Source organism: Salmo salar, chromosome 12 (assembly GCF_965601325.2).
Source record: "Salmo salar chromosome 12, fSalSal1, whole genome shotgun sequence".
Classification (NCBI taxonomy): Eukaryota; Metazoa; Chordata; class Actinopteri; order Salmoniformes; family Salmonidae; genus Salmo; species Salmo salar.
In genome coordinates, this window is record NC_138302.1 from 89988387 (window position 1) to 90002084 (window position 13698).

At 46.0% G+C, this 13698-nt stretch overlaps 1 protein-coding gene across 2 annotated transcripts in view; it reads right to left on the reverse strand.

The window, feature by feature from the left end:
• The window catches only part of LOC106565988 (semaphorin-3F), a 119704-nt gene that overhangs the window by 24379 nt on the left and 81627 nt on the right, over window positions 1-13698 (reverse strand). Inside the window, exons 3-8 of one of the 2 annotated variants that reach the window (XM_014133728.3) lie at window positions 11508-11668; window positions 11343-11405; window positions 6634-6753; window positions 4721-4807; window positions 2016-2109; window positions 635-754 (exon numbers count right to left, since the gene is read on the reverse strand). In XM_014133728.3, the coding sequence (XP_013989203.2) occupies window positions 635-754; window positions 2016-2109; window positions 4721-4807; window positions 6634-6753; window positions 11343-11405; window positions 11508-11668 (645 nt within the window). The remainder of the gene's footprint in view (window positions 1-634; window positions 755-2015; window positions 2110-4720; window positions 4808-6633; window positions 6754-11342; window positions 11406-11507; window positions 11669-13698) is intronic. The other variant, XM_014133730.3, reaches the window with a different exon arrangement.

The following is a 13698-nucleotide window of genomic DNA, read 5'->3' on the forward strand; positions in this document are numbered from 1 at the left end:
CACACTGACTTCCCAAACACACTGACTTCCCAAACACACCGACTTCCCAAACACACCCACCCAGCAGCACTTACGTGTACACTCTCGTCAAAATAAAACATCTAATCAAATTGGATTTGTCACATGCGCCGAAGGGTGTGACTTTAACGTGAAATGCTTGATTTACGAGCCCTTCCCAATGATGCAGAGATAAAAAAATATATAATAATAATTATACACAAGAAAGGATCTATATACGGGCGTCCAGTAGCAGATCAATGTGCAGGGGTACGAGGTATTTGAGGTAGGGCAGCCAATATGCTCTTGCCAACTCTTATATAATTAATTGTCATGCCATACATCCCAGACATGAAATGCTACCAGACATGTATGGCATGCCAACGAACCATAAAAGACTTGGCTACAGCACAAACGTGACAAAACATTTCCTACTGTATTGATTTGATAGGCATTGTTGACTTTTTAATGGCTGAAACAACTAGAGGCTTGGACCATATAAACAGTATGACATACAGAGGTGCTATGAGACAGAACAGGAATGTAGAGACTGAGGAATCAACTGATACATGATGGAAATATAAAGACAAATGCCATAGAGAGATGATGTCTGTCAGGATGAGACGTGAGACATTACCATTTAACCATTTGGAGTTGTATTGATCCGTCCTCATGGCAGTCTGTTTCCCTAGAGTACGGAAGATGGACGCGTCTGTCCCCATGAAGTCAATGTAGACCCCAGCGTAGAGCTCCCCATCTGTCAATCAGAGAGAAAGAGATCAATGGAATGTTATAGAAAGTCAATAACCTATCGGTTGACCGGAGGTAAACCATGGGTGATTCGTGACTACCATCCTTTGTTATGACGATATGGCCCTGTTTTCTGTAGGACAATAACACATGGTACCCCTCCCCTCCACATAACCAACAGTAGTGCCAGCTGGTGGCCAGGGTCAGGCAGGACAGCAGGGAGGGAGATCCCAGGGCAGACACTGGGGACCTGGGGCAGGATGTGGGGATGTAGTCATTGGCCCTGGTCTGGTCATGGTAAGCAGTGTGGGGTGGAGGCCTGGGAAATGCCCGCCACCAGTTGCTTGTGGCTGAGTGTGTGAGTGAGCAGGTGCTGCCCTAGTATGGGACCTGTTTAGAGTGTTGACAGATCTCCCTAAAGACAAGACAGTATTTTCCTTCTATAATTCCATCAGATCGAACCCCTTCACACTGGGGTGGGTTGGCAAGGTGACCAAACATGGCAGAAAAACTGGGGTCAAGAGAGGTACATAGAAAGCCCCCGTATAAGAGGAGAATTCCTTGTTTTGCATCTGCGTTGTGTGGTATGACTGGCTGTGTTGTAGGTCAGTTATGTAGCAGCTGAGTTGCTACAGTAAGTGGATGCTAGTTAGTTCCGCCCCGGTCAGCTCTAGGTGTGGAATGACATGGGAAGTCACAGAGCGGGGTCATGGGAAGTGTCACACACCCTGGGTGGCTGGGAGGTCAGTGGAGCCATGCCAGAGAGGAAGAGGTCAACTGCTAAGTCTGACCAACTGTCTGCAAGCTGGTGTCAACACCAGACCACCTATTGATATGGGAACTTACATACCGACACATGCTACTCCCTTTATCCCCGAATTACAGTAAATATACTGTGCAGTACTTAGATGAATACTTCTCAATACAGCAATTCACTTTTCAGTATACTTTTATGATTATGAGAATAGTATAACAATGGAATTTTTTACATCATCACAGGGTAACTACAATTGAAGAGAAAACGGTTTTAAAAGAGGCAGAAGTATTTGAATGAACAAGATCTAGTGTGACTTGCCAGTTGTGCATTGATAGATACTGTATTAGGTAATAGCTTCCACAGGGGTTGGACTGACCACAAAGACTCTTTCGGGGGGAAGAGGAATAGAGCTTGACGGGGAAACAACACTTTTGTTTCAATAACAAAGACACTCAATTCTTCCAATATTGGAACAAGTGACCTGAGAGAGAAGAGGTGAACAGGCACTTACTGATCAAAGCTGAGACGCTGTTGAGTTTAGGGTCGTAAGGACATTTTCCTTTCCCCGAATCCACTTTGCCTGGCTCTAAACGGAAGATATATTCCTGTAATAGAGAGCAAATCAAATGTTATTTGTCACATGCTTGGTAAAACAACAGGTGTAGACTAATAGTGAATTGCTTACTTACGGGCCCTTCCCAACAATGTAGAGAGAATAATAGAAAAATAATTGAAAGATAATAACACATGGAATAAATAGACAATAAGTAATGATATCTTTATACTATATACACAGGGTACCAGTACCGAGTTGATGATAACTTGGCTATATGCACGGGGTACCAGTACCGAGTCAATGTACAGGGATATGAGGTAATTGAGATAGATAAGTACATATAGGTAGGGATAAAGTGAGGACAGTGCAGAAACAATTAAATATGTAAACAACATCAATTATTATGTTGTTTCCATTGAGAACACAGAGTTGATTCAGGCCTTATTTATGTATTACAAGTGATTTGGTTTTTACATAATGTAATACAGACACATGAGGATATATAGGGAATGCAGGTTGATGTTTATTGGGATGAGTCTTGTCCTGGAGGCAGAGCTGAGTGATTTTTACTAGATGGGTGGGTTGCAAAGTCAACATTTGCAATATATGCCCTATAACAAGCATTTGCTTTTTGGTCATAATTTAAGGTTAGGTTTAGGCATAATGTTAGCAGTGTGGTTAAGGTTATGGTTAAGGTTAGGTTTAAAATCAGATTGTATGACTGTGTGGCTATAGCAGCTAGTGACTACCCTGCAGAGCTGCCTCCAGTACATGAGTCATCCCAATAAAGGTTGGTACTTGGTGCACAAATATGTGTCCTTGTTTCTAAGCACAGGTCTGTCAAATGCTGTGTTAGTGTGCTGAACCAGACATCTATGTAAAACACACACTCACACACATGTATTCTCTTTAAGCAAGGGAGTATGAAGCGTATAAGGCCAGTTATTGGAAAAATGGAGTGCTTGAGCAAAAATGAGGAGAGCGATCCAAAACGAATCCACCATGCTCCTAGTGTTAGAGATGTGGAGGGTGGCTCTGAAGTCCACGAGCCAGGAGGACATTGGCTTTGTGTCAACATTGGCTTTGTGTCAAGTAGCTTACTGTACCCCTGAGGATTGGTAATAATAATGCTTATTTCATTTTAGAATATGTGATTAGAAATACATGATGTGATTCCGCCACGGTAAAGGAAAAACTAAACAGATTGCCTTTCTAAGACAAAACATCATTCATTTTGCCTATGGAAAACATTCCTTCCACTTAGTTGACAATTACAATTATCACACAACAACAAAAAATGTATTACACATGTCAGGAATACGTATTTGACTACAAGGCAAGTTGGATGAATAAAGTTTCCCTGAAAAACAATGAAAGATAGGCAGACTGTTTTAATGTGAAGCTAGGCTGTTAGAGTTGGACAGTGTTCTTATACCCTGGTGTCTATGACTCAACTAGTTGTAGGCACCCTCCCAGAATGGCTCCCAACACTGAAGGCAGTACATTTACAAAGCATTCTTTTGTTTTGCAAGCAACAGGGGTGAATCAGGATCTCTACATTTGTAAGAAATGCATTTATTGCACAATTTTTACAGTATATTTTATAGGGGAATCAGAAGTTAAAATGTATTTTTTTATGACTTGTTGTGGTACACATTAGAATGGATCTTGCCATTGTCTTCCACCACATCTTTCTTGCATGACTTTGAATGAGTTGGCTGATATTCATATGCAGCTTACTTCTCAATATTCTAGTTGCCAAGATGATTTGTAAGCCAAGTACAGTCAAATCCCTTATAAAGTAGGCCTTTGGGGTCACAAAAATCAGCCCATGGATGTTAATGATTGTAAAGAACAGGACTTGGTTACACTGACCAACTTAATTTATGACTAAGACCTTTCTACTACTGAACTGTGACCATATCACCATAATCTCTATCTTTAACACCCCATTTCTTCCACACCATAATCAGCAGCGTCCATTTTGGATGTCAACAGGCTGTACATAATGACAGGGCCTCTCAGACACCAGATGGGCACCTGACCCAGGTCTCAGACCCCAGCCCCTTGCTACAGTAGCCTCCCCAGGTCCCAGAACCCAGCCCATTGCTTCAGTAGCCTCCCCCAGGTCCCAGAACCCAGCCCATTGCTTCAGTAGCCTCCCCCAGGTCCCAGAACCCAGCCCCTTGCTTCAGTAGCCTCCCTCAGCCCAGGTCACAGCTCCTTGCTACAGTAGCCTCCCCAGGTCCCAGACCCCAGCCCCTTGCTATAGTAGCCTCCCCAGGTCCCAGAACCCAGCCCATTGCTTCAGTAGCCTCCCCAGGTCCCAGAACCCAGCCCCTTGCTACAGTAGCCTCCCTCTGCCCAGCTCCTTGCTACAGCAGCCTCCCCAGGTCCCAGACCCCAGGACCTTGCGACAGTAGCCTCCCAAGCTCCCAAACAGCAGTCCCTTGATACAGTAACCTCCCCTCAACCAGGTCCCAGAGCCCAGCCGTTGCTACAGTAGTCTCCCCTCGGCCCAGGTCTTAGACCCAAGCCCCTTACTACAGTAGCCTCCCCTCAGCCCAGACCACAGCCACTTGCTACAGTGGACTCCCCTCTGCCCAGGTCCTAGACCCCAGCCCCTTGCTACAGTAGCCACCCCTCGGCCGTAGGCCCACCTTTGGCTCCACAGGCCCTGCCGTAGTGCTGAAGTCTGCCGCCCGGCTGGTCCTCCCTCCGGACTGGGGCGCCTGCAGGTAGAGAGCCTAAAAAAGAGGACACGTGCCACGCGATTACCACGAGGGTCCCATCGACTGCACCCGAAGGGACAACCCAAAACCAACTGAAACTCTGTGGAAAAATCAACCCAAGAGTTGACCAGAAGGAGAACAGAAAAAGCTCAAAGAAAGACCCATGACCGAAAAACAACCATGACCACAACAGAAGAAATGAGAGTGGACTCTATGACATTTAAAAAAATGTACATTTCAATCATTTGCCAGACACTCTTATCCAGAGCGACTTACAGGAGCAGTTAGGGTTACCTGCCTTACTCAAGGTTACAGACAGAGTTTTCACCTACTGACCCAACTCTCTTAACAGCTAGACTACTTGCCACCCCATGAGAATCAATGAGAAGAGAACCCAAAAGTAACAAAAAATAACTATGTCAAGCGAAGCACGCTAGAGAGAGTTCAGTGACGTGAATAAATCAATATGGATGAGTTTCAGAATCCGCAGCTATTTAGGTTGCCAAATACATACAGAAAACATCCCATGCCATGCAAATGAAAACATAGACACAAGGTTCAGCAACATAAAAAAGACAAATGAGACAAAAGAGGACCCATTTGGGTGAAAAGCAGAAAAGGAGCTCAAAGTAAAGTGAACTCAGTGAAGACGTGAGGTAATATCTGGAAAACCTTGGGAGCTGTCTGAGGACTCAACACGCGTGAGGCCTTTGGAATGACAACTGGGAGAACTTCCAAACAAATGGTTTCTGTTTACAGCTCTAAATTTACCCAATGAAAACCTTTACAGTTCAAGAAATGTAGCTAGCAGGGCCTGGGGGAGAAGATGAATGTCAAGGGGATGACTGGCCAGTACATTGAAACCTAAGCATTGCAATGAAGCGTTGAGACTAAACAGGCAGGATAGTAACAGTAAGTGTACACTGGGGACGGCAGCTGCTGCATCTCTGATGGCCGCTGGTCTATGAGGGAGAGAGGGAGGAACAGAGAGAGGAATGGATGGAGGGGGTGAGTTACAAGGCTGATGATGGATGAGAGGCTCCATCGGTAATGATGGCCTTTCAGAGCCTCCCAGACAGGTCAGAACACTACACATAAACAGGTGAGGGGGGAGAGGAGACAGCCGCTAGTAGGAGAAGATAGTACTGGTTGTTTTAGATACACTGTCAACATTCTCTTCCCAGCAGTACTTTAGCTGGCGGTTAGCTTCCTATGGTGGCAGTTAGCTGTCTCTCCAATAGGAGTCACTATAACAGTGTGACACAAACTGCCAGAATAAAGGAGAGTTAACCATCTGTGAAGAGCTCATTATCTATTGTGGCATTTCCAATGAGAATTGACCCCAGTGTTTAACATCAAAAGGCCCAGACTTTTCTGTTTCCGTCTACTTGGGCCGGCACCTGTGTCTCACTGGGCCATGGCTCTGGCGGACCTGCTCTCACTTAGAGGCAAGACCCTGGGTACTTTTTAGCTTTCATTTACATAACAATGGCTAACTGTGAACTTTAACACCTACTCACAAAGCAACAGTCTTGAATGATGCAGAGGTTGTTGATTCCGCTCACCACAAGGCTTTAGTGTCACTACACTATAGAGTTCACATTACCATAAAACACTAGCGGCCCACTAAGTCTCAATGGAAAAGCACCAATATGAGCCTTTCTCTGGGTTCACCAGACCATGGATAGAGCAAATCAATGTGAAAAGGGGAGCAGAAAATGAGAGAACAGACCATGACAAGGACAGACAAGGAGCGGAATGAGATTTTTTGACCCCGGGTTGATTGACAGATCTGACTCTGAAAGAGGGGAGAACAGGAGTGTGACCTTGTCTCTGGTTACCTGGGACCTGCGTCCGCGGTCCACGTAGGTGCAGATGGGGTTGTATGCCCCTGTTCCACACACGTACAGGTGGGTTCGGTTCCACGGCTCGATCAGACGGATGAAGTTCCCACATTCCCCCTGACGGAGACAAAATAAAACGCTGTCAGTAGGATACAAGGATAATCATTACATTTTCAGAAAGATAAACACATTCTGCTCTGGACTCCTTTCAGCATTCTGAGGAAAACAAAAGGTCCAATTGATGATTAATAACCTTCAGCTAACCACCTCAAACTACCTCCGTTACATTTATGTATTCCACTTGTGCCTATGGAAAACATTCCTTTCACTTAGTTGACAATTTAATTATCACACACCTAAAAAACATTATTACACACGTCAGGAATACGTATTTGACTACAAGGCTAGTTGGATGAATACAGTTTCCCTGAAAAACAATGAAAGATATGCAGACTGTTTTAATCTGAAGGTACACACACACGCACGTTGAATAGGATAAGGCAGCGGCCCATGATGTCTCCTTCCAGCTGTCTGGAAACCCCGTCCCCCTGCCTTAACACCAGCCAGTCCCCCAGCCTTAATGCCAGCCAGTGCCCATGGCTTAACCCCACCCAGTCCCCCTGCCTTAACACCAGCCAGTCCCCCAGCCTTAATGCCAGCCAGTGCCCATGGCTTAACCCCACCCAGTCCCCCAGCCTTAACCCCAGCCAGTGCCCCTGCCTTAATGCTAGCCAGTCCCCATGCCTTAACCCCAGCCAGTCCCAATGCCTCAACCACACCCAGCCCTCCTGTCTTAACCCAAGCCAGTCCCCATGCCTTAACCCCAGCCAGTACCCTTGCCTTAACCCAAGCCAGTCCCCATGCCTTAACCCCAGCCAGGCCTCCATGCTGGCCGCAGTGATACAGGGCCAGGCCTCCAGGGCCAGGTCTCCATGCTGATCACAGTGATACAGGGCCAGGCCTCCATGCTGATCACAGTGATACAGGGCCAGGCCTCCATGCTGGCCGCAGTGATACAGGACCAGGCCTCCATGCTGGCCACAGTGATACATGACCAGGCCTCCAGGGCCAGGTCTCCATGCTGATCACAGTGATACAGGGCCAGGCTTCCAGGGCCAGGCCTCCATGCTGGCCACAGTGATACAGGACCAGGCCTCCATGCTGACCACAGTGATAGAGCAGGGCCAGGTCTCCATGCTGGCCACAGTGATACAGGACCAGGCCTCCATGCTGACCACAGTGATACAGCAGGACCAGGTCTCCATGCTGGCCACAGTGATACAGGACCAGGCCTCCAGGGCCAGGTCATCATGCTGATCACAGTGATACAGGGCCAGGCCTCCATGCTGATCACAGTGATACAGGGCCAGGCCTCCAGGGCCAGGTCATCATGCTGATCACAGTGATACAGGGCCAGGTCATCATGCTGATCACAGTGATACAGGACCAGGCCTCCAGGGCCAGGTCATCATGCTGATCACAGTGATACAGGGCCAGGCCTCCATGCTGATCACAGTGATACAGGGCCAGGCCTCCAGGGCCAGGTCATCATGCTGATCACAGTGATACAGGGCCAGGCCTCCAGGGCCAGGTCATCATGCTGATCACAGTGATACAGGGCCAGGTCATCATGCTGATCACAGTGATACAGGGCCAGGCCTCCAGGGCCAGGTCATCATGCTGATCACAGTGATACAGGGCCAGGCCTCCAGGGCCAGGTCATCATGCTGATCACAGTGATACAGGGCCAGGTCATCATGCTGATCACAGTGATACAGGGCCAGGCCTCCAGGGCCAGGTCATCATGCTGATCACAGTGATACAGGGCCAGGTCATCATGCTGATCACAGTGATACAGGGCCAGGCCTCCAGGGCCAGGTCTCCATGCTGACTACAGTGATACAGGGCCAGGCCTCCAGGGCCAGGTTTCCATGCTGATCACAGTGATACAGGGCCAGGCCTCCAGAGCCAGGTCTCCAGGGCCGGGCCTCCAGAGCCAGGTCTCCATGCTGACTACAGTGATACAGGGCCAGGCCTCCAGGGCCAGGTTTCCATGCTGATCACAGTGATACAGGGCCAGGCCTCCAGGGCCAGGTTTCCATGCTGATCACAGTGATACAGGGCCAGGCCTCCAGGGCCAGGTCTCCAGGGCCAGGCCTCCAGAGCCAGGTCTCCAGGGCCGGGCCTCCAGAGCCAGGTCTCCATGCTGATCACAGTGATACAGGGCCAGTGTGTGTGTGTGTGTGTGTGTGTGTGTGCGTGTGTGTGTGTGTGTGTGTGTGTGTGTGTGTGTGTGTGTGTGTGTGTGTGTGTGTGTGTGTGTGTGTGTGTGTGTGTGTGTGTGTGTATTCATTGCAAAGTTGTGCTCCCCCACAGGGATTTCAGTGTGCATGATTGCCTTTGACCTCTTGCCTGAAATGACATCCCCTTTGAATTGCTTTTGAAATGTCATAATCTGTCATTACATAAACAGGGGGTTTGCCAAGATGTCTACAGCCAATTTCCTCTCTTATTATTACCGTGTTGGAATTCCAACCCGCACACGCACAAACACACGCACACACCCACACACACACACACACACACACACACACACACACACACACACACACACACACACACACACACACACACACACACACACACACACACACACACACACACACACACACACACACACACAGGGGCCCGTACTATGTAGCCAGAGGTGGTGAGCTGTGCGGGTCAGCGAGCGTATCTAAATGAACATTCCAGTTGGATAAAAAGAAGCCTGCTCTCTGAAAACTAGCAGGGGAGCATGGTTATTATCCATACCCCATCCTGCATGCCACTGCCCAAATACACCCTTAGGGCTGTGTGTGGGGGTGTTGACATGTGTGAACAAATCAAAAGAGAAATCAGAGGATCAGACCTTGATATGAATTTAAATGGTGCTCTCAGGTCCACAGGGGGCTGTGGTGTGTGTGTGAGTGTATGTGCAGGATTTAACCCTCTGAAACAGATATGGTAAAACAGGAGCTCTAGCCTCCAGCTACAGTCCTCCTCACCCTAACAGATCATGATTCAAAGGGATAAGGGGAGGGAATGATGGAATATGGCTGCATAATGTAAACTGTTGCGGATTATTCCATGTTTAATGGCCAACTCACTATCAAAGTGGCAAAGTGCCTCTCCAAAATGGCCGCCAAGTCACCTGGCAAGTCACCTGACGGCTATTAAAGGAGTGATTACTGGGGTAGCGGTAAATGTGAAAGTGGACTAACTGAAGGAGAAGATTCCCGGTGTTTGTGAGGCTCGTCATTTGGTGCGACGCAGACAGGATGGCGTGAGTGGTGAAACAGAAGAGTTATTGTCTGTTCTTTTGAGTTTTGATGTTGAGTCTTTGCCAGACAAACTGATGTTAGGATATTTCCGTTAACCCGTACCAGCTTTTGTGCCTAATCCATTACGTTGTTAAAGGTGTCAAGCTTATGCGCAAGTGGCAGCAGTGTGAACGAGGGAGGATCCTAGGTGTGAGAAGTGTGCAGAAGGGCATGAGACAAAGGAAAGTGTAGCATTGGGGAAAGAAGTGGTATGTTGTAATTGTAGGGGTGCCCATGGGGCTGGGATCAGAAATGTCCAGTGAGAGAGAGGCAGGTTGAGGTTACCAGGGTTAAGAAGTGCAGAGGGTGTCGTATGCTGAGGCAGTGAAGAAAGTAGAGGAAGATGGGTCAAGGGGGAGGGATCCTGAGAGGATTTGTGTGAGTAGTAGATCTGTACTATTACAAAGGGATAGGCCAATGAGTGACATACTGTGTATTCAGTAAGATTGGCTTTTTAGCGTTCATAGCAATGGTAATCAATTGTACTGCAGGGATGGAACGTACATCGCAGAAAATAGAGGTTGCGGTGGCAGCTGCAGAGAAGTATTCGGGTGTACGAGCTTTGACGTCAGACGAGTTACAGGGTGTGTTGAGTAGTGGTGTCCTGTCCTCCCAGGCGGTTGGCCTGAGGTAGGATCAGGTAGGTTTAAATAGAGGAATAGGGTGGTGGGTTTTTAATCAGTGTAATATAATATATAATAATGGATTTATACCCCAGTCTAGTTGGTGGCGGTAACGCACAATGTATTGGATGCCAAACAACAGCCCTCAGATGAAGAACCAGCCGAATGCGTCATTGACCAAAAGTGAGTTATTATCTGATGCTTTGTCTGACTATGTACTTTGATTTGTTCTGTAGTTTCTGCCTTATAGATTATGTTCTTGAACTTTACTGTTTGTGCTGTACTGCCCTATTGCTTGCCTATGGCTACTTAGCTTCAGCATTTTGCATATTGTTCATTTAAGTTTAAACCGTTTCAGTATTGCTACTTATACCACCCTTTTGAGTAGCATTATATGTGAAATGTGTATTGAATGTGTATTGATGAATTGTGCCAGGGTAATTGTAACTTATTGTGGATTTGTTAATAACTGTCACATTTCCATTGTTCCTAGAACCATACATACTACATTCTATAACTTCAATGTCCTCTGATGATTGACCTGCCAAAATAAAACAGTTCAAAGTGATCAAAGTGAAGTCCTGAATCCAAGTCTCTCTGACAGGAGCCCTTTGGCGGCCACTAAAACCAGTCATACAGTTCTTTCAAAACTAGACCATTTCTTACACGAAGAGCACAACTAACCCACATGTCAAGATGATTGAGAGAGTATGGTACTCACGTTGATATCCTTTCCAGACAAAACACACTCCATTTTCCTCTGAGGAGCCACAGGCCAGTGAATCTGAGAGAGAGGAGAGAGAGAGAAGCAGGTTAGTTTTAGTGCTAGACATGCAGTATCCAGCAGGTCTAGCTAGGATCAATAATGGAGTGGGGCATCTCTTACTATGAGTGGCTCCTTGTTGATGTCATGCAGGTCCAGAGACAGGATGTAGTCCTTGCTGCCCACGTACATGCGGTCGTGGTCCTCGTCCATACGCAGGATACGGTAGTCTGTTGAGTTGAGCAGGAAGGAGAAGTGGTGGGCAGTGCCAGTAGATCTCAGCTCTAAAGCGAGAGGGAGAGAAAGAGAATTAGGTTTAATCACTGTAGTCATGAACAATGTGGCCGTAAAGTGCAGTGTATATACACACATTGAGAAACATGTAATTCACATACAGGTTACTGCCAAAATAATGGAAACACTTTAGTAAATGAGGGGTACAAAATATATTGAAACCAGGTGCTTCCACACAGGTATCCTTCCTTAATTAAGCAATTATGCTTAGGGTATGAATAAAAATGCTGGGCAGGCAAATCTTGGGGACATTATTTTAGCTACCATGGCTATGTCCCTGCTCCCATAGGATGACAATGCCCCCATCCACAAGGCACAAGTGGTCACTGAGTGGTTTGATGAGCATGAAAACGATGTAAACCATATGCCATGGCTGGCTCAGTCACCAGATCTCAACCCAATTGAACACTTATGGGAGATTCTGAGACAACGTTTTCCACCACCCTCAATAAAACACCAAGTTATGGAATTTCTCGTGGAAGAACCAAATAATTTCATGTGGAAGAGTTACAGACACTTGTAGAATCTATGCCAAGGTGCATTGAAGTTGTTCTGGCTCGTGGTGGCCCAACGCCCTATTAAGACAATTTATGTTGGTGTTTTCTTTATTTTGGCATTTACCTGTATATTCAAAAGTGATTTGCCTTTTATTGAGAGTCAATTAAAGGCAACAATATCCTAGAACTGGCACAGGAACTTTACAGTAACAGTCCTTTTGAGGGGAAATCATATTTCCTCCACAAAGTCATGCCAACCATATCCAAGCACACACAAAAAAACAAATCTTGTGCCGCTTACAATAACTTCAACCACTCATAAAACCAGGCTCCAAATGTAATCCTCCGACACCCCCACTACCCACTAACATTTACATTAGCTGTGGTGGAGCGATGCCTGCTACTCCAATCTTCTGTTTACATTCAGTTGCTCTGTATGACATACGAACCCTCGCTGGCTGTTATTATGGTTTTTGCTTTTTGAATTGCTGTGAGTTATGGTAGATAAATGTAATTACACACATCCCAAAAGTGACGCACGAAGAGTATTTCCATAGACATTTTTATTCTGTGTAACAGTGAAATTAAGAGGTGCCCGTCAGACTGTGGGTGATGCGAGACTAACACAGGGAATGGACAATATCTGTTCTTGCAGTAACGTAGCAACTAAAGGAACACGCACTCAGACAGGAAATGCAACCTGGGTTTACAAGAAGTGTCTGAACATGAATATATAATATCTAATATCTGCACAATATCAGCATAAACCATCATAAAACCCCAAAGCCTGTATGCGGTTTGATTTATTAGGATACCCATTAGCTGACGCCAACGGGGAGACAGTTAGTCTTACTGGGGTCCGACACATAACGAAAAATACATTACAGACAAAATAATTTACAATTTACATACATTTAAAAACATGAACATGTAGTGTGTGTGTGTGGGGGCGAGACGAGACAGAGGAGGCATAAACATGGGAACAGACTACTACCCATTATCTCTGCAAAGCGTATAGTTTGAAATGGTTGATATTCCAAACAATAAAGCCTAGAATCAAATTCTAGCATATTACTGTATCATTCAGTACTTTGGCAAAGTTCATGGACTTCTGAGTTATGTATTTATTACAATTTATCACAAGCCATTTGACTGATACAGCATGGTTTACTTTATTGAAACCTAGGAAGTCCCTGAATTTTTCACGTAAATATTGTAGATCTTTAACCTCTGATACAGGTCCCATCTCCCTTTCATTTGAAAAAAATTGGGTGCATTGAACTGTCAACACTTTGGCAACTTTCACATATTTGGTTATGATTAATCAAAGACCTGCAAAAAAAAAAATATTTGAAGAAGGAAAAACAACATAAACACGTATACAAAACAAACGACTCCAAACAGTCCCGTCAGGTGCAACAAACACTAAACCAGGAAATAACTACCCACAAACCCCCATAGAACAAACACCCCTATAAATAGGACCTTCAATCAGCGGCAACGAGAAGCAGCTGCCTCCAATT